Source organism: Leucoraja erinacea, chromosome 1 (genome assembly GCF_028641065.1).
Source record: "Leucoraja erinacea ecotype New England chromosome 1, Leri_hhj_1, whole genome shotgun sequence".
NCBI classification, from domain to species: Eukaryota; Metazoa; Chordata; class Chondrichthyes; order Rajiformes; family Rajidae; genus Leucoraja; species Leucoraja erinaceus.
Window position 1 is genome coordinate 167,779,605 of NC_073377.1, and position 25,064 is coordinate 167,804,668.

At 43.2% G+C, this 25,064-nt stretch overlaps 1 protein-coding gene across 1 annotated transcript in view; it reads right to left on the minus strand.

The window, feature by feature from the left end:
- Positions 1-25,064, minus strand: part of gab1 (GRB2-associated binding protein 1) — a 316,599-nt gene that overhangs the window by 96,874 nt on the left and 194,661 nt on the right. Inside the window, exons 5-6 of the mRNA XM_055637022.1 lie at positions 10,057-10,114; positions 5,507-5,801 (exon numbers count right to left, since the gene is read on the minus strand). Coding sequence (XP_055492997.1) covers positions 5,507-5,801; positions 10,057-10,114 — 353 coding nt within the window. The remainder of the gene's footprint in view (positions 1-5,506; positions 5,802-10,056; positions 10,115-25,064) is intronic.

Consider the following 25,064-nt stretch of genomic DNA (forward strand, 5'->3'; position numbering starts at 1 on the left):
TGGAGAAACTCAGCGGGTGCAGCAGCATCTACGGAGCGAAGGAAATAGGCAACGTTTCGGGCCGAAATCCTTCTTCAGACTGAAGAAGGATTTGCAGGATCAGTTTTACTCACACTCGCATTTCCCAGCTGTAACGGGGATATGTGAACCATTGCAGAAAAATGCTGAGCCTGGAATGCCCTTTCCATGGCCATCATCTCCGTGACATCCTCACTACAGCATTTCCCCCCAGCAGTTACAGAAGATCAATGCCTTCTCACAATTTGCTACCCACCATTGCATCAGAGAGATTGTACATGTACCATATTTCAAGAGAAAAGATCTCATCTACTTAATGTCAACAACAATAGACAATAGGTGCAGGAGTAGAGGCCATTTGGCCCTTCGAGCCAGCACCGCCATTCAATGTGATCATGGCTGATCATCCCCAATCAGTACCCCGTTCCTGCCTTCTCCTCATATCCCTTAACTCCGCTATTTCTAAGAGCCCTATCTAGCTCTCTCTTGAAAACATCCAGAGAACCTGCCTCCACCGCCCTCTGAGGCAGAGAATTCCACAGACTCACCACTCTCTGTGAGAAAAAGTGTTTCCTCGTCTCCGTTCTAAATGGTTTACTCCTTATTCTTAAACTGTGTGGCCCCTGGTTCTGGACTCCCCCAAACATTGGGAACATGTTTCCTGCCTCTAGCGTGTCCAAGCCCTTAACAAACTTGTATGTTTCAATGAGATCTCCTCTCATCCTTCTAAACTCCAGAGTGTACAAGCCCAGCTGCTCCATTCTCTCAGCATATGACAGTCCCGGGAATTAACCTTGTAAACCTGATTGGGGATGATCAGCCATGATCACATTGAAGGGCGGTGCTGGCTCGAAGGGCCAAATGGCCTCCTCCTGCACCTGTTGTCTAATTAATAGAACCTAATGGATAACTTTTTCACTCAGAGGGTGGTGGGTACATGGAACGAGCGGGATGAGGAGATAGTTGAGACCAGTAATGCAACAGCATTTGAAAGACACTTGGACAGATAAATGGGTAGGAAAAGTTTAGAGGTGTATGGGCCAAACACAGGACAATGCGAGTGGCTGAGACGGGGCATCTTGTACACACGGATGTGTTGGGCTGAAGGGCTTGTTTCCATGCTGTTGTGACTATTCCGGCATCTGCAGCCTTGTGTTTTCACATCTTCTGCCAGCCTCTGTGGCTATCTTCACAGATTCCCTCTCCCACCTGACCATTATCCACCAATGGACTCCTCCTCACCCACACTCACCTATCACAATAGACAATAGACAGGTGCAGGAGTAGGCCATTTGGCCCTTCGAGCCAGCACCACCATTCAATGTGATCATGGCTGATCATCCCCAATCAGTACCCCGTTCCTGCCTTCTCCTCATATCCCTTAACTCCGCTATTTTTAAGAGCCCTATCTAGCTCTCTCTTGAAAACATCCAGAGAACCTGCCTCCACCGCCCTCTGAGGCAGAGAATTCCACAGACTCACCACTCTCTGTGAGAAAAAGTGTTTCCTCATCTCCGTTCTAAATGGCTTACTCCTTATTCTTAAACTGTGTGTGGCCCCTGGTTCTGGACTCCCCCAACACCAGGAACATGTTTCCTGCCTCTAGTGTGTCCAAGCCCTTAACAATCTTATATGTTTCAATGAGATGCCCTCTCATCCTTCTAAACATCAGCCAGCTCTTGCCCCACTTATCCTCCCACCACTTTATTCTTGCCCCTTCTCCTCTTTCAGTCTAGATGTAGGGTCTCAACCCAAAACGTTGCCTGCCCATTTCCCTCCGCAGATGCTGCCTGACCTGCTAAGTCCCTATAGTTGCTCTTCCATAATTGGATGGAACTTGTACATTAGACTTGATGGAATCCTGCACAATAACGCCAGATTCCTCTGCACTCACCCAACCTATTTATAATATGCTTCAGCACTTCTTGCTGCTAAAATGGACAGCTTCATTTCCTCATATTATTCACCATTTTCTACATCTTTGCCCACTTGCATCATCTATGTAAACCCCCTTGTAGCTTCTTGCATCCTTTTTCCAGCTTACTTTCTTACCTATCTTTGCATGGCCTGCCAATTTAGCAACCCAACAAATGGAGCCTTTATCCAAGTCATTTCTATAACTCATTGACAAATTCCCACAACTAGAAATGTTAGATCTATGGAAAAGCCATTCCAACTGGACATTCACTCTGATTAGGAATAATCGTCTGAGATTAGGGAGAAACATGTCTATCAGCTGTGCAAGTACCAGCATTTACAGAGCTCCACAGAGCAGATTAGAACTCAATATGTGTTCTATACTGTGAACCCAACACTGGCATCAGCCAATCTTCCCTGTCCCGCCTGCAACTGGTCCAAAACGCCGCAGCGAAACTCCTGACGGGCACCCGAAAAAGGGACCACATCACCCCGATCCTGGCCTCTCTCCACTGGCTCCCTGTGCGGTTCCGTATACATTTCAAGACCCTCCTCTATGTCTACAAAGCCCTCAATGGGCTTGCCCCCTCCTACATTAAAAGTCTTCTCACCCACCACTCCACCTCCAGGTCCCTCAGATCGGCCGACTTGGGGCTGCTGAACATCCCGCGGTCTAGGCATAAGCTCAGGGGCGACCGTGCCTTTGCGGTTGCAGCTCCTAGACTGTGGAACAGCATCCCCCTTCCCATCAGAACTGCCCCCTCCATCGACTCCTTTAAGTCGACTAAAAACCTATCTATACTCCCAAGCCTTTCCTGACGTCCACTGAGCGAGGGCTATATGCATATATGTATGTAGTTTGTTTGTTTACACTATTCTTATAACAAATGTAAAGCACTTTGGCCAACGAGAGTTGTTTTTTAAATGTGCTATATAAATAAATGTGACTTGACTTGACAATATCCCACACAACCACGCTGATGTTAAACATTGACTCTCACTGCACTAAACATTCCTTCAATGGCGAATGAATAAATAGAACTTTAGCCCCTTCTGCACCTTTCACGACACTGACTTTGATGTCTCGCTGCTAGAGGGTTGTTTTAGGTACAAGGAGTCACTGTGATGTAACTCAAGAGTTCTATTTGAGTTTTTTAAGATTTGAAAGTCATGCTCTGCAGTGCCTTTACATTCTGCAAGTCTGAAATTCATCGTGGCAGATCATTTGATCTAACCGTTTGCCAGGCTTTAACAAAAAAATAAAAAAATAGGATAGCTATGAAAAAGGAATCTAAAGTTAAAATAACAAAATTAGAAGTCAAGTCGTTAATTAACCATATAACCATATAACAATTACAGCACGGAAACAGGCCATCTCGGCCCTACAAGTCCGTGCCGAACAACTTTTTTTCCCTTAGTCCCACCTGCCTGCACTCATACCATAACCCTCCATTCTCTTCTCATCCATATGCCTATCCAATTTATTTTTAAATGATACCAACGAACCTGCCGCCACCACTTTCATCTACGGGAAAAATCCTCGGCACACATACGGCGGAGGGGGTCTCTGAGCGAGGTGGCCAAAAATGACGGCTGTAGGTGGCGGCGTTCTCTCGGAAACCGCAGCACAAAAAAACAAAACCGGTCAAGAACAGAGTTTTAGTAAAATATATATATATATAGATGGCATCTGTAACTTGCCCCTAGTGGTGGATTAACACAGAACTGGTGTGTTGGTGACCAATGGTCGCTGTGGACTCGGTGAGCCAAAAGGTTTGTTTCCATGCTGTATTCAAAACTAAACTACGGTGCAAGCTTAAACCCAGCACAGCAGGTCAGTTAATATGACACCCGTGGTGGGAAAGCTTTTAGAAACATTGATCCCGTTTAGGATTGATACTCATCTACAGCCAAATGGATTCATTAAGTAAAACCACTGTGGATTTCTAAAGGGCATATAGTGTTTAACCAAATTGATGGGATCTTGTTTTGAAGAGTTGACGAATGTATTACAGCTGATGTGATGAACATGAACTTCATGAAGGCTTTTTGATGTGTCACAAAGTAGACTTATTAACAAAGTCGAAACGCATGGCAAAATAGGAACATTAATAACCATATAACCATATAACAATTACAGCACGGAAACAGGCCATCTCGGCCCTACAAGTCTGTGCCGAACAATTATTTTCCCTTAGTCCCACCTCATATCATAACCCGCCATTCCCTTCTCATCCATATGCCTATTTTATTTTTAAATGATACCAACGAACCTGCCTCCACCACTTCCACTGGAAGCTCATTCCACACCGCTACCACTCTCTGAGTAAAGAAGTTCCCCCTCATGTTACCCCTAAACTTCTGTCACTTAATTCTGAAGTCATGTCCTCTTGTTTGAATCTTCCCTATTCTCAAAGGGAAAAACCTGTCCACATCAACTCTATCTATCCCTCTCATCATTTTAAAGACCTCTATCAAGTCCCCCCTTAACCTTCTGCGCTCCAGAGAATAAAGACCTAACTTATTCAACCTATCTCTGTAACTTAGTTGTTGATGACTTAGTTAATGACATAGATATGATTAATTACTGAATTACTGACATCACAGGGTAGATTTTGTTGGGCTGATACGACTGGACATCTCAGGAATTAGTATTAGGGCCACTGTTTTTATCATTATTAATAATCTTTACTAAGAGTTGCAAGGCATAATTTCTAGCCATTAGCACAGACATAGACTGCTTATATTTCAGCGATGATTCGCAGGAACATAAAGCTAAGTTTTTATAAACTGTTCAATTTGATCAAATACAAACTAAATGTAAAAGATTGCAACTAACCCGTCTGTTGTGCAGAGAAGTTCTATGTAGAGAGAGACCTCAACATGAACTTCGAATGTTAAATTTGAAATGTTCTTAGTCTCTTGAATGAAATAATCATCTATCAAACAGCTTCAAACATTAAAATCTCAGAAGATATGAATATCACTGGTCCCCTTGGGTGGTCGTTACATAGAAACATAGAAAATAGGTGCAGGAGGAGGCCATTCGGCCCTTTGAGCCAGCACCGCCATTCATTGTGATCATGGCCCCTATCAATAACCTGTGCCTGCCTTCTCCCCATCTCCCTCGACTCCAATAGCCCCTAGAGCTCTACTAACTCTTTCTTAAATCCATCCAGTGACTTGGCCTCCAATGTGACAGGGAATTCCATAAATTCACAACTCTCTGGGTGAAAACGTTTTTTTCTCACCTCAGTCTTAAATGACCTCCCTTTTATTCTAAGACTGTGGCCCCTGGTTCTGGAGTTACACAGCTACTAACAACAGGAACTGCAGTTTGCATTGTGTCCCAATATGCCCATCACTTACTTGTGGCTTATTGTATCCAGTGTTCTTGCACTAGAACATCACGACTAGATTTAATTATGTCCCACCCCAACTTTTCAGATGCCGTTTAATTTACAAACAAGTCGGCCTCAAAGTGATCTGCCCATTTCTTCTACGGAGCAGGCGATGGAAGTTTGCCATGAAAAGTAACGCAGCCCAAAATAAACAAAGATAAGACACTAACCCTCATCGGTAGGATTGAACCCACAGATGTCACAGATGCACCGGACCCACTTATTCATTTCTTCTTCAGTGTCAGCTACCAGGTAGAAGACACGGTCGATGGTTTTAATATCAAAAATGTAACTGTTCTCAAGGTCCTTCTTGTTAAAGGACAGCCCAGCATCCACTTGCTCGCAGAGATTCAAGTCAATGACGCGAATGGGTTTTCGTGCATGGTCATTCTTGTAGTATTCCAACACATCCGGGTCTCCTGTCAGACGGCCACTTCGAAGTATAAACCAGCGCTTTTTCCATGCCTGAAAACAAGAGGAAAATGCTGTTGAAGTTTCAGCACCATTACAATTATTTACCGCAGAACTAATACGCTCACTGTGTTATCGTGCGTAAACAAAATCCAGATTGTTCAAAACCGAAAACAAAAGTTGCGGTGGATGAAACCAACACTGTGCTAGTAAATTTCCTTTGGTCATTTCTTTATCTTGCTTGCAAGAATATTTACAACTGGATCATGATTCTTATGGCTGCAATAAAAGCACAATTGCCGCACCCACACCAAGTGCAGGGTCTTAAGGGGACTCATTTTTACAAGTAATACTGTCACCATTTTTCTCCAAACGTGGTCACCCACCTGCCTTGATTCCCTTTTCATGAAACACACAACCCAGTGCCAACTGAGAGAATAAATACATACAGTAGCAGTGCAAATGTCCAAGTAGATTCACAGACAAAAGACCTTGGTCGGTAAGACAGACACACAAAAAGCTGGGGTAACTCAGCAGGACAGGCAGCATCTCTGGAGAGAAGGAATGGGTGACGTTTTGGGTCGAGACCCTTCGTCGGACCCAAAAGGTCACCCATTCCTTCTCTCCAGAGATGCTGCCTGGCCCGCTGAGTTACTCCCGCTTTTTGTGACTGTCTCGGGTTTAAACCAGCATCTGCAGCCCCTTACTACCTACACACCTTGGTTGATAATCTGGGCTAGATATCATGACCAATGTTCCTTTCCCTGATCAAGGTTCTTGTTCCTAAAGCCCTGCATCAGTATATTTGCAGCAGGCAGTGAAGAAAGCGAATGGTATGTTAGCTTTCATAGCAAAAGGATTTGAGTATAGGAGCAGGGAGGTTCTACTGCAGTTGTACAGGGTCTTGGTGAGACCACACCTGGAGTATTGCGTACAGTTTTGGTCTCCAAATCTGAGGAAGGACATTATTGCCATAGAGAGAGTGCAGAGAAGGTTCACCAGACTGATTCCTGGGATGTCAGGACTGTCTTATGAAGAAAGACTGGATAGACTTGGTTTATACTCTCTAGAATTTAGGAGATTGAGAGGGGATCTTATAGAAACTTACAAAATTCTTAAGGGGTTGGACAGGCTAGATGCAGGAAGATTGCTCCCGATGTTGGGGAAGTCCAGGACAAGGGGTCACAGCTTAAGGATAAGGGGGAAATCCTTTAAAACCGAGATGAGAAGAACTTTTTTCACACAGAGAGTGGTGAATCTCTGGAACTCTCTGCCGCAGAGGGTAGTCGAGGCCAGTTCATTGGCTATATTTAAGAGGGAGTTAGATGTGGCCCTTGTGGCTAAGGGGGTCAGAGGGTATGGAGAGAAGGCAGGTACGGGATACTGAGTTGGATGATCAGCCATGATCATATTGAATGGCGGTGCAGGCTCGAAGGGCCGAATGGCCTACTCCTGCACCTATTGTCTATGTTTCTATTTGGGATAAGTGGGTGCACAACATTTTTCAAAGTTGTATTCAATTAGCCCCACAGATGTTGATGCCACACAACTTGAATGAATGAGTGTATTTACATTTTTTTTTTAATGAATTCAGTCAATGAATTAATTGTTAATGCTTAAAAAAAAAAGATGGGACTGCTGTTTTCAAAAACATTACGGCTAATTTATGCACCGGAAGGGCCAACAAGCATAATAAGATTTTTTTAAATCGTTCGATTTGGTGGGGGTGGTTGAAACAGTAAATATTGACAAAAATACCAGCAGAGCCCCTAATCCTGACAAATGCCTTGGTGTCTCTTGCATCCCCTAGGAGATGGTATATTTGGCCTCACTTTAAAAGCACACCACTTCCTCCATATATCATGAACAGTGAATGCTAATATTATGGAATTGCAAAGTGAATCTGGAACCTAACGCAATTTCAATTTGAGAAAAAACACGTGTCACTTCTCCAGGCCTTCACTGTCCTACAATGCACCAAACAGGATCTGCATTCTTGCAATTGTCATTTATAACTAATAATATGCTTTATTATACAATGACCTTGGGATTTGTTGTTTGATGAGGCACTACAAACAACTGTTACAACATCAGCAAGTTACTTATTAAGAGAAGAGCTCACATCAATGAGCTTTCAATGCCTTTTTTTTTGCTATCATTCCATTTTTCTATCAAATGAATATTTTCACAAACATGAATATGCCAGATTGCGAGACAAACGGAATATCAAATGGTCACAAATCTGCGGGGTAATGTTAAAAATTATGTTAAAATGGTAATGTTAAAAACTATGTTAAAATTGTACAAGGCATTGGTGAGGCCAATTCTGGAGTATGGTGTACAATTTTGGTCGCCCAATTATAGGAAGGATGTCAACAAAATAGAGAGAGCGCAGAGGAGATTTACTAGAATGTTGCCTGGGTTTCAACAACTAAGTTACAGAGAAAGGTTGAATAAGTTATGTCTTTATTCTTTGGAGCGCAGAAGGTTAAGGGGGGACTTGATAGAGGTATTTAAAATGATGAGAGGGATAGACATAGTTGATGTGGACAAGCTTTTCCCTTTGAGAATAGGGAAGATTCAAACAAGAGGACATGAAGAATTAAGGGACAGAAGTTTAGGGGTAATATGAGGGGGAACTTCTTTACGCAGAGAGTGGTAGCGGTGTGGAATGAGCTTCCAGTGGAAGTGGTGGAGGCAGGTTCATTGGTATCATTTAAAAATAAATTGGATAGGCATATGGATGAGAAGGGAATGGAGGGTTATGGTATGAGTGCAGGCAGGTGGGACTAAGGGGAAAAAAAAATTTGTTCTGCATGGACTTGTAGGGCCGAGATGGCCTGTTTCTGTGCTGTAATTGTTATATTGTTATATGGTTAATTATATCAGATGTTTTGCTTAGCAGATGGATTATTCTCCTCAAACAACCCGAGTATTATATCCCGCAGACTTGAAAAAAGTGACTGCTCCAACAACCTGCTTGATTTTTTCCAGGGTACTGAGGGGATGGGGGTAGAAGGGGAATATTTAGTGTATTCTTTAGATTAGTTTAGTTTTGTTTAGAGATACAGCGCTGAAACAGGCCGTTCAGCCCATCGAGTTTGTGCCGGCCAGAGATCCCCACATATTAATACTATCCCACACGCCAAGGACAATTTACAATTTCACTGTAGCTAATTAGCCTACAAACCTGTGAAGTGTGGGAATAAACCGGAGCACCTGGAGGAAATCCATGCAGGTCAAGGGGAGAACGTACAAACTCCACATAGACAGCACCCCCAGTTAGGACTCAACCTGGGTCTCTGGCGTTATAAGGCATTAACTCCACCGCTGCGCCACCTATTTTTAATCAAACTACAATTGCCACCAGGTCCCAGTCAAATATCCAACCACAACATCACACAAGATCAAAATCAAAATCAAAATAGCTGCAATGTCCCCCCCCCCGCAAGTAAATAGGCTATCAGTCGGTCAACAGCTGACAAACTTACACAAGTTCCAGGGCACTGCCAAAGTTTACAATGTCCCAACCTAGAACAAATGCTTTCAGGAGGTGGGGGAAGATTCTGATTTAAAAAAGGAAATAATTCATAATTACATTATAGACAATAGACAATAGGTGCAGGAGTAGAGGCCATTCGGCCCTTCGAGCCAGCACCGCCATTCAATGTGATCATGGCTGATCATCCCCAATCAGTACCCCGTTCCTGCCTTCTCCCCATATCCCCTGACTCCGCTATCTTTAAGAGCCCAATCTAGCTCTCTCTTGAAAGCATCCAGAGAACCTGCCTCCACTGCCCTCTGAGGCAGAGAATTCCACAGACTCACCACTCTCTGTGAGAAAAAGCGTTTCCTCGTCTCCGTTCTAAATGGCTTACTCCTTATTCTTAAACTGTGTGTGGCCCCTGGTTCTGGACTCCCCCAACATTGGGAACATGTTTCCTGCCTCTAGTGTGTCCAAGACCTTAACAATCTTATATGTTTCAATGAGATCCCCTCTCATCCTTCTAAACTCCAGAGTGTACAAGCCCATTATTTTCAAGTGTAGTACGAGGATGTGGGTGCTGCCAGCTGGGGAAACATTTCATGCTCATCTCAAATTCTGCCCCAGTCACAGTTAACCAGGTCAATTCAGTTAAAAAATGTCTGGTGGTCAATTGAGGACATCAAACTTTGTCCTCTCGTGGACATTAGTGAGCTGTGTTGTTTATATTGTGATAATTCAGTAATTCCGTGGGGATGGTGACTAGTTTCTACTCCATTTTTGATCTGCTGAATTTAAATTGACAGCTGCCAAGAGACAATTTACCACGCCTTGGATCACTTTCCAGGCCTCGAGATTATTAACCAATAACTTTGCCTCTATGCTGCAAAATATCAGAGGTTGTTACAAAATCAATTTTACACAGTTGACGATGAAGCACAAGTACTTAACGACAATTCTCTGTGACAATGGACATGCGATGGGAATATGATCTCCAAAGAAGACAATTTATACATGGTCCCACAGATGAGCACCAATCTCAAACACCATTACCGATTTCATCACCTGGCTGTCTGCCTTCCAAAGACAAGTACCTTGACTCCATCCTGGTCCAATCTCTCCCGACCTATATCCAAGATACCCCACATGCCCTTTGTCTCTTTAATGACATCCGAGCCCCCATTCCCTCATCTTTACTATGGAAGTTCAGTCACTCTACACCTCCATCCCCCAACAGGAAGGCCTTAAAGCCCTCCGTTACTCGACCGCAGAACCCTCACACTCAACAGCTTCTCCTTTGACCCCTCCCACTTCCTCCAAATCCAAGGCATAGCTATGGGCACCCGCATGGGCCCCAGCTATGCCTGCCTCTTTGTAGGGTACGTTGAACAATCCCTGTTCCAGGCCTACACTGGCCCTATCCCCCAACTCTACCCATCGGTGCTGCACCCATGCAGAACTCCACCAACTTCACCACCAATCTTCACCCAGCACTCAAATTTATTTGGACCATCTCCGCCACCTCCCTCCCCTTTCTTGATCTCACCGTCTCCATCACAGGAAATAGACTATTGACTAACGTCCATTACAAACCCACTGACTCCCACAACTATCTCGACTACACTTCTTCCCACCGTGCTTCCTGCAAAGACTCTGTCCCCTACTCCCAATTCCTCCGTCTACGCCGCATCTGCGCCCAAGATGAGGCGTTCCATACTAGAACATCCGAGATGTCCTCCTTCTTTAGGGAACGGGGGTTCCCCTCTCCCATCATAGATGAGGCCCTCACTCGTGTTTCCTCGGTATCCCGCAGCTCTACCCTTGCTCCCCCTCCCCCTAGAGACAGAAGCCCCCTAGTCCTTACCTTCCATCCCAATCAGCTGTCGTATACAACACATAGTCCTCCGAAATTCCCGCCACCTCCAACGGGATCCCACCACTAGCCACATTTCCCCATCTTCACCCCTTTCCGCCTTCCGCAGAGACCGTTCACTCCGCAACTCCCTGCTTAACTTATCCCTTCCCACCCAAAACCACCCCCTCCCCAGACACCTTCCCCTGCAACCGCAGAAGATGCAACACCTGTCATGACACCTCCTCCCTCGACTCTGTCCAGGGACCCCGACAGTCCTGTCAGGTTGTGCAGAGGTTCACTTGTACCTTCAGTAGCCTCATCTACACCATGGCCACCCATTTCTTCCTGTTTTACTTCATGCTTTTTCCCCATATTGGACCCATGTGGACAATTGGGTGCAGTGAAGTTGAATATTGCAGCCTTGACTACACAAAACTATCGGAGGCAGCAGAGCACAGATTTAATAGTTTTAGTTACACAAGGTCACGGCTATTGTAAATTTTAGACACTGGTTTATTTGACATTAACAACTCTCCTCTCTGTTCAGGTTGCTTCTCTCCACCAAAGGTCAGAATAATTAAAATACCTGTGTTTAATGATTGCCAATGCATATAGAGAGGCAAAAACAAACATACATCTCATGATTGTTGGACATTTAAAGAACTATAGTGACATCAAGAACTACCGCGTGCAGGAGGAACTAATTTATGGAAAGAAATGGACAGATGACATTTCAGGTCGAGACCCTTCAAAGTAATCGACTGGGAAGTCCATCTGCACAGTCATCTTTGATCATTTTACTATAAGCTAAAGTTATAGAATTGAAGGTAAATTATTGTCCTGGCTATGAAATTACCTACGATGCAAGTGTCAGAGAGTAGGTACAAGGGGAGATAGTTTTAATTATTACAAATAGTGAAAAGCTAATGTCATAGAGGCCCCAAAATATTTTGCAGCAAGATGCACAATGCATTGTATTGTACTGGATAAGTAAATAATCTCAAAGCCTGATTACAGACCAGCCATTTTATGATTCAATGTCAGAGTTTGCTCGAAGGATTAAATAGACTCCTCTTGAGTTTATGTTCTCTAACAGCAATGGGTTTTCTCTGAGTATTTTAACCATGCGCACTAATTTTAGTAGAAGCAGACTTGGATGCACTTAAAATGATTTCAGATACAAGTACTTCAAGTCCACACATTAGCTTAACATATATCATCAATCAGCAACTGAGTGAAGCATTAATTAAAAATGATTCATTGCTTTCATTTTACTATTTTACCACAGAAAGTTTAAAGTACACATCTTGCACTGTGCGGAAGTGAATACTGGGGGCCATAGAAACATAGAAATTAGGTGCAGGAGTAGGCCATTCGGTCCTTTGAGCCTGCACCGTCATTCAATATGATCATGGCTGATCATCCAACTCAGTATCCCGTACCTGCCTTCTCTCCATACCCTCTGATCCCTTTAGAGCCACAAGGGCCACATCTAACTCCCTCTTAAATATAGCCAATGAACTGGCCTCAACTACCCTCTGTGGCAGAGAGTTCCAGAGATTCACCACTCTCTGTGTGAAAAAAGTTCTTCTCATCTCAGTTTTAAAGGATTTCCCCCTTATCCTTAAGCTGTGACCCCTTGTCCTGGACTTCCCCAACATCGGGAACAATCTTCCTGCATCAACCCCTTATGAATTTTGTAAGTTTCTATAAGATCCCCTCTCAATCTCCTAAATTCTAGAGAGTATAAACCAAGTCTATCCAGTCTTTCTTCATAAGACAGTCCTGACATCCCAGGAATCAGTCTGGTGAACCGTCTCTGCACTAGAGGCCAGATGCACCATGAGGCCAGCAAAACAATATCATGCTCATTTTTATTTATTCAGAAATATAATTCACAGTGTGGATTCCCAATTAGTCACTAGTATATAGTGGTCAATGTAATGACTAACTCACAAGACATTCAATTACTTATTCCACAACATAAAGAAACTTGTTGACAAAGTTCCAGATTTAATTTCTGGTTAAAGATGATCAGCAACCCTATTGCTATAGGGTGATTTCACCAAAGGTCAAATGAGCGTAGATCCCCCCTCACGTGACCGAAATTTTTAACTGGAGGACATATGTCAGTTTGGTACATGTTAGTGAATGGGGAAACACGCACTTTCCCACCCGTTAAAAACATGGAAAACGGCCGATGTTTGAGCTGAAATTTTCTGTGCTAGTCGGGGTGACCGTGAAGCACAGCGACCTAAATTTTCAGGCAAAAAAAAAGATAGAAAGTGAGGTAATTACAAGAGGGAACTGAAGGTAGAAAACAGCGGAAGTGAACAGCAGATATTTGCCGTGGAGATTTAAAGATCCAAAATATCGGGAATTATCGCGTTTGCTCGCTGAATTTCATCAAAAGTAAGGCATTATTAACAATTGTGTTGAGGTGGTGTAGTCACAATTAATACTCTGTAATACTAAGCCAGAAAAATAACCAGGATTGCCAGCATTGACTGGCAGGTCTAAAACGCTGGTTCAGCAGAATCTGGCCGAGCTGTGGCAGACTGCAAAAGAACAGCTTTCCAACATGCAATGTCTAAATCCACACACTCATGAAGGGTGAGCTTGTAGGGGTGTATAACGTAATGGATACGGTAAATCCACAGCATCTTTTACCTAGAGTTGGGGAATCAAAAACCAAAGCACAGAGGTTTAAGGTGAGGGGTCAAAGATTTAACTGGAACATGATGATCAACTTTTTTTTTTTACACACACAAATGGTGCTAGGTAGTTTCCGGAGTTTAAAATACGCTGGGACGTACATGGATAGAGGGATATGGGCCCAACGCAGTCAGCTGGGACTAGTGTAGTTGGGGGCATGTTGGTCGGTGTGGGCAAGCTGAGCTGAAGGGCCTGTTTCCATGCTGTATTACACCGACTAGCTACCTGAAAGATAATAGATCTATCAACTTTTATGAACCCACACGCCAAATATCTATCTTTGAAAGGGAGAGAAATAAATTGTGAGAAGCAGGAAAATTGAGGAATGTTAAGGCATAATCTTTGCCTATTAATTTTAAATTAAAGACATTTTCCAAGCGAAAATAGACTTGAACGTATCTTTTATTGAACCCATCAGTACCCAACAAATCATAACTTTGTTCTAGGATGACAGGTTTATGAATGAAATAAAAGTCTACAGATCTAAAATAACTCAATATTTCATAAATAAAAGCCAAGGAAACCCATTGAACTCTGCGAACTGCTGACTAAGGGAGAAGTGAAAGAAAAGAGGAAAAGGAATTGTTTTTTTGAATCTATCCGGATATGAAAGTGCAATCTCTGTAGTTTCACATCTGCACATACATTCTGATGCACTAGACATGTCCTTATCCTATATGTGTGTTGAAGCTGCTGCCAGTGTTACCATTCCATTGACTATATCCGTCCACCTGTAGGCTCTGTGACGGTCTCATAGACACATGCATAGCTGCACACATAATCAATTATTCCTACAAAGTTTACAATTGGATATTAAGATGATGTGACCAAATAAACAGGAAGGTAGATAGTTTTTGAAACTGAAAGTTTGTTAAAAAGTACTTTTTTTAAGTCTTAAGAACAACTCCAAATCAATTCTCAAATCTTTCAAGAGAGGGCTCGATAGGGCTCTTTAAATAGCGGAACCAGGGGATATGGGGAGAAGGCAGGAACGGGGTACTGATTGGGGATAATCAGCCGTGATCACATTGAATGGCAGTGCTGGCTCGAAGGGCCGAATGGCCTACTCCTGCACCTATTGTCTATTGTTTTATGAATTCATCGTTAATTTAGTAATCAGTTTCAATTATTGCTGTCAAATCTGCATTCTGACCAACTCACAATATCTAATCCTGTATGCATAGACACTATACTAAGTTTAGGTTCAAGATTGTGTCTTCTAGACTGGATTCCCAATAACATGGTTCACCACTAAGTTGATGCAGTACCTAATATACTGTGAATGTTTGTTTGAAGCTGTTAGGTAAGGCAATATCTGGACAATTGATATTAAATCCTGAATTATTCTACGGAATACTAAAATGAGTATATTATTTGTATTGTAGCTGTGGGAAATCTTTAACAGAAGCCCAACCAGTTTGACATTAAACATATACAAGAGAGAGAACTTGGAAACCTCTGGAGACTTTGCGCCCCACCCAAGGTTTCCGTGCGGTTCCCGGAGGTTGCAGGTGGTTCCCGGAGGTTGCAGGTGGTTCCCGGAGGTTGCAGGTGGTTCCCGGAGGTTGCAGGTAGTGGAAGCAGGTAGGGAGACTGACAAAAACCTCCGGCAACCGCACGGAAACCTTGGGTGGGGCGCAAAGTCTCCAGAGGTTTCCCTTCAGGTTTCTTAAGTAGGACAGGGGCATAACATCTCTGGGTAGAGAAGAATAAAGCATATTCTGAGTGCGATGATATACACACATTTGGATGGGTGAAAACCTATTAGAGACATGGCTTTATGCGTGGGAAAAAGTGTCTTACAGATTTGACTGGATTTTCTTTCGAAGTGGTGACCGAGAAGATTGATGAGAGCAGGATGGTGGCCGTTGTCCACATGGTCTTTGGCAAGACCTTTGGCAGGCTAGTCTGGAAGGTTAGATTACATGGGATCCAGGCCGAGCTAGCCAGTTAGATACAACATTGGCAGAGGGTGGTGGCCATGAGTCATTTTATAGATTGGAGGCCTGTGACATGATCAGTGCTGGGTCCACTGTTGTTCATTACTTAGATTAACAATTTCCATGTGTATGTGTACGGTAAGATTGCAAATGACACAAAAAAATTGGTGGACAGTGAATAAGATTATTCAAGACCTTGATCAACTGGGTCAATGGGCTGAGGGATTGCAGATGGGGTTTAACCCAAATAAAAGCATTTTGATAAGACAAACCAGGGTATGACTTGCACAGTGAATGGTAGAGAGCTGGGAAGTATCGAAGGACAGAGAAACCTAGGGGTGTGTGTACACATTTCCATGAAAAGTCTGTATAGATTGGGAGGATGATGAAGGTGGTATTTGCCATTCTTGGCTTGATCGGCCAGGATATTAAGTACAGGGGTTGGGACATGATGTTACACCTGCGTGCCCCAAGTCATTTTTGGAGTACTGTGTGCGGTTCTCGTCAGCCAGCTCACGAAAGGACGTCATTAAACGGACAAGTGTGCAAAAAGGGTTTAGGAGGACGTAACCAGGTTTGGAACGCTGGTGCTGTAAGATTTATTGGATCTATTTTTCTCTGGGAGATCGGCTCGGAAGCAGTTCATAAAGAGGGCGTTGATAATGTGAATGGACAAAATCTTCTCCCCAGGACAGGGGAGTCTACAATTAAAAGGCATAAGTTGAAGGTGAGAAGGGAAAAAGACCAGAGGGGGCAACGGTTTCAACACACAGAGCCTGTATGGGACAAGGAAGAGGTAGAGATGGGCATAATTACAATATTTAAAAAATACTTGGACAATGAGCAGGAGAGGAAAGGTTTGGAGGAATACCAGCAACTGCCACTAGCTTGGCTAAGCAACTTGGTCGGCATGGACCACTTGGGCCGAAGGGCCTCTTTCCATCTTCTATAGCTCTGTGACTTTAAATATTACACATTTGGCCAAAAACCTGTACAAATCGCAACTGCAAAACTACAGTCTATAGCAAGGAGTGGTTGTATTCGCCAAACATCACCCTACTTAGAAACATAGAAACATAGAAATTAGGTGCAGGAGTAGGCCATTCGGCCCTTCGAGCCTGCACCGCCATTCAATATGATCATGGCTGATCATCCAACTCAGTATCCCGTACCTGCCTTCTCTCCATACCCCCCTGATCCCCTAGCCACAAGGGCCACATCTAACTCCCTCTTAAATATAGCCAATGAACTGGCCTCAACTACCCTCTGTGGCAGAGAGTTCCAGAGATTCACCACACTCTCTGTGTGAAAAAAGTTCTTCTCATCTCGGTTTTAAAGGAATTCCCCCTTATCCTTAAGCTGTGACCCCTTGTCCTGGACTTCCCTAACATCGGGAACAATCTTCCTGCATCTAGCCTGTCCAACCCCTTAAGAATTTTGTAAGTTTCTATAAGATCCCCTCTCAATCTCCTAAATTCTAGAGAGTATAAACCAAGTCTATCCAGTCTTTCTTCAAAAGACAGTCCTGACATCCCAGGAATCAGAATGGTGAACCTTCTCTGCACTCCCTCTATGGCAATAATGTCCTTCCTCAGATTTGGAGACCAAAACTGTACGCAATACTCCAGGTGTGGTCTCACCAAGACCCTGTACAACTGCAGTAGAACCTCCCTGCTCCTATACTCAAATCCTTTTGCAATGAAAGCTAACATACCATTCGCTTTCTTTACTGCCTGCTGCACCTGCATGCCTACCTTCAAAGACTGGTGTACCATGACACCCAGGTCTCGCTGCATCTCCCCCTTTCCCAATCGGCCACCTGACAGTGTGCTGATGAATCGAAATGACTGATTATGGACTAATTTCAATTGGAAAACATTTCACTCACAAGTAGATTCTTTATTTTATAATTATCGTCAATTCATAATAATAGTTTCAGTCATCATCTATCACCAACATACATTTATCCGACACCTCTCGAGTTCTTTAACATTTTGTTCAGTGGATGGATGGTACTTGCCCCAGATACAATGCTGGGGGCACTTGTTGTTGGAGCAGGAAGAAAAGTTATCAAATCTCCTTGAGCTTTCACCAATCATTGCTTCCTTTTCCATAAAATGTTGCTGGTGTCACCATGGTGTTTAAATTCAACATATTCACGGATTATTCCAGAAGATTACGAATGAAATACTAAGAATAAAAATGTAAATATACTAACTGCTATACCGACTCATTGGAGGCTCCAGCTGTGGGCCGGTGGACTGGGACATCGGGAGCACAGAGAGTGGTGAATCTCTGGAATTCCTTTTCACACAGAGAGTGGTGAATCTCTGGAATTCTCTGCTGCAGAAGGTAGTTGAGGCCACACAGTTCATTGGCTATATTTAAGAGGGAGTTAGATGTGGCACTTGTGGCTAAAGGGATCAGGGGGTATGGAGAGAAGGCAGGTACGGGATACTGAGTTGGATGATCAGCCATGATCATATTGAATGGCGGTGCAGGCTCGAAGGGCCGAATGGCCTACTCCTGCACCTATTTTCTATGTTTCTATGTTTCTATGAGCTCGTGGGTCCGGGTGGGAGACCATTTTTCGGAGCTCCCGCAACGCAACTTCTCCAGCCCGTGTTGCGGGGCTGGAACGACACGCGCCCGGCGCGGCTTTAATGGCCGCGGGACACTCCAACACCCGCCGGGGGCTCCAACTTTGTGACATTTAGTCCTGGAGCGGGGCCGTACATCGCCCGGCGTGGCCTTAAATGGCCGTGGGACTCACCATCGCCCGCCTGGAGCTTCAACATCTGGAGAAAAATGGCGCAGGGGAGAGAAAAGACTTCTGTCACAGTGAGGAGGAGATTCACTCTGATGGATGATTGTGTGAATTGAATTGTTTGTGAGTCTTGTAGGAATTGTCTTGTGTTGCATGGCTGTGAAACGGAGTTTCGTTTGAGCCTCACTGAATTTCAAATGACATGGAATAAATATTGAATTGAATTGAAGTGAATTGAATACCGACTCATTTACCCAAATAAGCATTGGAAAGCTAACATAGAAACATAGAAATTAGGTGCAGGAGTAGGCCATTCGGCCCTTCGAGCCTGCACCGCCTTTCAATATGATCATGGCTGATCATCCAACTCAGTATCCTGTACCTGGCTTCTCTCCATACCCTCTGATCCCCTTAGCCACAAGGGCCACATCTAACTCCCTCTTAAATATAGCCAATGAACTGGCCTCGACTACCCTCTGCAGCAGAGAGTTCCAGAGATTCACCACTCTCTGTGTGAAAAAAGTTCTTCTCATCTCGGTTTTAAAGGATTTCCCCCTTATCCTTAAACTGTGACCCCTTGTCCTGGACTTCCCCAACATCGGGAACAATCTTCCTGCAGGCTAATTATACAAACGCAAATAAAAGCATTGAGATCACATACCCAATGGCAGCTGTCTTCATTTACTAGTCAAATATACAATTAGCTATCGGTGGATGGTTAAATATCCACTCTGACCAACATATTGATCAATACTCAGTCAAACAAATCTGAACATTGGAGAATCTTTCAGTGGACAACCATTTTCATTTGCAGTAGGTCTAGAATGTTACAATAAACAGATCACTCACTGCACAAAATGCACAATGAATAGTTGTCCAAAGGGAAGCAGCTGGGTTATTCCTCGTGGGGACTGAAGGTAAAATAATCAGTAAACGGGAATTGCTTCTCTTGCCTTCCTTGCATAGCAAGGCCCACAATCTGACCCGGTCTGTTTTGCCGTCAACGCCTGCAATTACAGCATGACCACTCCACACTTCTTCCTGCTGGGTAAACAAGTACAGGAGGATAAAATGCATTTGTTACCACATGTCTTCTCACAGGAAGTTCCACATGCTGGAAAAACATCCTTGCACCACACAGTCCCCCAACCCAATGTGGCTCCAGCATATTCAATCTGCTTGTCCCCATTGTTCTGAAGCACCATCTTACTTAATGAAATGAGACAAAAAAAAAATCTAAGGTTGTATAGGAATGCTAAAATCTTTCTCACGCAGATTATACCTGCATCATTTTGGGAACTCTAGACATTCGAAAAAGAAAATATTTCAAAACATTTCTTGCATAAAGTACAACACATGTACCCCTCTAATAGTGGCTTGAATTGCACTTTGAACCCCACTGCATGGATCAGAACGTTACTGTTCCATTTCTGTGGGACCACTTCAAAGCAAACATCTGTTGCACAATTAAACTATAATTCATATCTGTTATTGGAGGTAATGACAATTTTAATACAGCCAGAATGTTTCAAATTTATCCCAACCAACTATCATATGTTTGCTAAATTTGAGGCAAATATTTAAATTTGAAAAACATACAAAAGTTCCAGTTGACTACTAATAATGTCAATCAAAAGAAAGAGAAATCAAAGCTTTTTTCCTGTCTGCTGCGAACCTTGCAGCTCCTTTTGTTTTTGTCTTCCAGTCTAGTCTGCTGCATTGGACTGTGTAGTTTTGTTTTATCAAGTGTCCATATTAAAAACATACACACAAATATCCACACATCTATTTTTATTCTTGTGTCTCTCATCCCAAGTCTTTTTCCTTCTAAATTGTATTCTGAGCCTCTAATTATTTTTTTTCTCATTCGCTGAAAATGGCATGGTCAAAATAAATGAGTGAATGTTATATCAATGATGTACTTTCTCTTAGAGTGAGATCACTAAAACGATTTAAGCCATGGAGTCATAGTATTACACAGCATGGAAGCAGACACTACTCATCCATCTCAACCCTTCCCTATCTTCTTCTTCTGTCGTGTGTATTTTAGACCTGCAGCTCTGTTGAGGCGAGCCAGGCCAACGTGTCATCGTCCAGGCCAATCGGACCTCGTTCACCATTCGGTGGCCAACCAGTGTTTGGGGCAACTGGTGACGATGTGCTCCACTGTCTGTGTTGGGTCCCCACACTCGCAGGAGGCGCTCACTGTCCACGAGGCCCCGCCTCTTCATCGCTACTACATAGCGTCCAACGCCTGTCCTCAAGCGGTTGAGGGTTGTCCACTGCTTTCGGTGCAGGTCCTGGCCACGGACGTCCATGGGGTCATTGATGGAATGGTGGAGCCTAGATGGTTCCGCTGACTTCCACTGGTCGCTCCATCTCGTCTTGACCCAGGCGGCCTTAGAACCATCAGCCGGTGTTGTGCAGAGCAGCTCTTGGGCTTGCGTGGCAAAGGGGCAAAGGGGCGGAGGAGGTGGGATTCACTGATCTGTGCCTTTCGAGAGAGGGCCAGCGTGGCTGCATCTCGTCTGATGTTGGCTGGGGCAATGCCAGCGAGGACGGGCAGTTGGTTTACTGGGGTGGCTTGTAGGCCACCATTCCAACCTTTCCTATCCGTGCCCCTAGATATATTAGAAATGTGGCCATTGAACCCACTCGACACCTTCCTCCAGCAGCATTCTCAATACACCCACCACCCAGGGTGGAAAAACCTGCCCCTCAGTTCCCTCTCACCTTCAACTGTGTCTCTAGTTTTCAATTCCATTATTCTGTGGGGAAAAAACCGACCATCTGACCTTTCCTCACAACTTTGGCAAGATCATCCCTCAGCTTTCTCGTCTCCAGGGAAAACAGTCCAAGACTAATCCTTGTGATTGAGGCAGTGCAGCGTAGGGTCACGAGATTGATCCCTGGGATGGCGGGACTGTCATATGAGGAAAGATTGAAAAGACTAGGCTTGTATTCACTGGAGTTCAGAAGGATGAGGGGGCATCTCATAGAAACATATAAAATTATAAAATTTTCTTCGCTCCATAGATGCTGCTGCACCCGCTGAGTTTCTCCAGCATTTTTGTCTACCTTAAAATTATAAAAGGACTGGACAAACTAGATGCAGGAAAAATGTTCCCAATGTGGGGCAAATCCAGAACCAGGGGCCACAGTCTTAGAATAAGAGGCCATTTGGCCCTTCGAGCCAGCACCGCCACTCATTGTTGTTCGGCACGGACATGTAGGGCTGAGATGGCCTGTTTCCGTGCTGTAATTGTTATATGGTTATATTGTGATCATGGCTGATCGTCCCCCATCAATAACCCGTGCCTGCCTTCTCCCCGTATCCCTTGACTCCACTAGCCCCTAGAGTTCTATCTAACTCTCTCTTAAATCCACCCAGTGACTTGGCCTTCACTGCCCTCTGTGGCAGGGAATTCCACAAATTCACAACTCTCTGGGTGAAAACGTTTTTTTCTCACCTCGGTCTTAAATGACCTCCCCTTTATTCTAAGACTGTGGCCCCTGGTTCTGGACTCGCCCAACATTGGGAACATTTTTCCTGCATCTAGCTTGTCCAGTCCTTTTATAATTTTATATGTTTCTATAAGATTCCCCCTCATCCTTCGAAACTCCTGTGAATACAAGCCTAGTCTTTTCAATCTTTCCTCATATGACAGTCCCGCCATCCCAGGGATCAATCTGGTGAACCTACGCTGCACTGCCTCAATCACAAGGATGTCCTTCCTCAAATTAGGAGACCAAAACTGTACACAATACTCCAGATGCATCTTTTTGGGATGCACCCATCACAGCACGGTTTGGGAACAGCTCCATCTAAGAGCGCAAGAACTTGCGGAGAGATGTGGACATAGTGCAGACCATGGCTCAAACAATCATCCGTTCCATTGGCTCCATCTACAACACCCTGCCCTGGCAAGGCCACCAGTATTATCAAGGATTAGTCTCACCCCAGTCACTCCCTCGTCTCCCCTCTCCTATCAGGCACAGAAGTTTGAAAACGCATACCTCGAGATTAAGGGACAGTTTCATCCCAGCTGTTATCGGGCAACTGAACCATCCCATCACCAACTAGAGCGAAGACCTGAGCTATCAACGACCCAATTGGAGACATTCGGACTCTCTTCAATCGAACTTTATCTTGCACTGAATGTTCTTTCCTTAATCAATACACAGTGGATGGCTTGATTGTAATCATGTATAGTCTTTCTGCTGACTGGATAGCACGCAACAAAAAAGCTTTTCACTGTACCTCAGTACACATGACAATAATAAACCAAACTAAACTTTATTGTGCAAACTCCACAGCCAACACCCAAGGTCAGAATCTAACCTGATCTCTTCAGAGATTATTTTGCTCAGATTTTAATTGACTATCCAGGCATTGAAAAGTAACTAAAATTAATCATTGTGGATTCTCACTGCTTCATGTTTTAATTGTTTAATTTGAATGTCTGCACATTTTAAAAGTATTTATCTTTGGACTTTTCCTTTCTAATTCATCACCTTTTCTTCTCCACTTCTCCTTCAATAACTACTTTGACAAATAATCGACCTAGTCAGATTTACACTGCTTCCTCAACCTTTCAATCTGAATGGCTAAAATGATATTTAGTTTGTTCCCTGTTTTCTCACTTTCCAGATGACTGGTTTCATCTGTGAAGGAAAGAACTGCAGATGCTGGTTTAAATCAAGTTCAAGTTCAAGTGAGTTTATTGTCATGTGTCCCTGATAGGACAATGAAATTCTTGCTTTGCTTCAGCACAACAGAACATAGTAGGCATTTACTACAAAACAGATCAGCGTGTCCATATACCGTTATATAAATATATACACACATGAATAAATAAACTGGTAAAGTGCAAATAACAGATAATGGGTTATAAATAATCAGAGTTTTGTCCGAGCCAGGTTTAATAGCCTGATGGCTGTGGGGAAGTAGCTATTCCTGAACCTGGTTGTTGCAGTCTTCAGGCTCCTGTACCTTCTACCTGAAGGTAGCAGGGAGATGAGTGTGTGGCCAGGATGGTGTGGGTCTTTGATGATACTGCCAGCCTTTTTGAGGCAGCGACTGTGATAGATCCCCTCGATGGAAGGAAGGTCAGAGCCGATGATGGACTGGGCAGTGTTTACTACTTTTTGTAGTCTTTTCCTCTCCAGGGCGCTCAAGTTGCCGAACCAAACCACGATGCAACCGGTCAGTATGCTCTCTACTGTGCACCTGTAGAAGTTAGGGAGAGTCCTCCTTGACAAACCGACTCTCCGTAATCTTCTCATCTAATCGAAGGCTGAAGATGGGATTCGACACAAAACATTACCCATTGCTTCTCCCCAGAGATGCTGAGTTACTCCAGCATTTCGTGTCCTACTTTGACTGGCTACATTTGTTGTACCATCTTCAAAAACCCATGCCAACCAAGATCGCTGCAATTAAAATGTTAACTCTAAGCTTTGTCAGTCGCCTGCTAATCGCAGTCCAATGCTGCAAAATGCAGATTCCACATTTAATTACACAAGATACAGATAGCATGGGTTTTGGTGAGCTGATGCTTACGCTGGGTGGGATATGGAAGCCAGCGCAGAGAGCATTACAGACACTGATCACAAGAACTGGATCATTACGGTAAAAGCAAAAGTTGGCGAGAAGCAAATAAAATCATACGGTCAAACAGGAAGAGGGAAGGGTAAATGAGGACCATTAGGCCCATTCAAGCACTTGCAATCATCGTGGTGATCACTCTCCTCAAAACCCAATTCCACCATGCCTTCTCCCAATAACAATTACGGTACGTAATAGTCACGTAAAACAAGAAACATATAAATTTGAAATGAGAAATGTCAAAAAAAAAAAGCTGTCAAGAGAGAGATCTAAAAATAGCGGGAAGCAGGGGTATGGGGAGAAGGCAGGAACGGGGTATGATGGGGTGTAAGCCTGATACATTGAAATGGAGGTGCGGGTCGAAGGGCCGAATTGGTATCCTGCAACATAAGTATTGTAAATTGTTATAGTAAAGTAAACAATAAGGAGATATGAGAATATGGAAGAAGAAAAGATGAAAAATAAAAAAATTAAAATATGAAAGATGTGAAAATTGAAAAAAAAATGTTAAAAGTAAGTAAAAAATATATAATTAATAATGTAAAAATAAATATTTGTTAATAAGATTGTGGGATTTATAAAGTATAAATGAAAAAATTAGAATGTTAATAAAAAAGTTGATATAAAAAAATAGATGAAAAAAAAAAACGTGGTAGAGGTAAATATTAAAGAATATATAATAAATGCATAGGGATAGTTCTAAAATATAATAAAAGGAAATTATTCATAATATTATATAAAATATAAAAATGGACAAAGTAAAAAAAAACATTGCTTAATAGATCTTCCATACTGTTATAAATTTCCTTCTTTTTTCTCCTCTCTTTTTACCGGCCTATCTCAATTTTATATTTTTTTACTTTTTATATTTTTATTATATTTGTTTATTTGATTTTTGTTATCCATCTTTTTTTTTACTTGCTTTCTCATTTTTTTTTTTATTCAAAA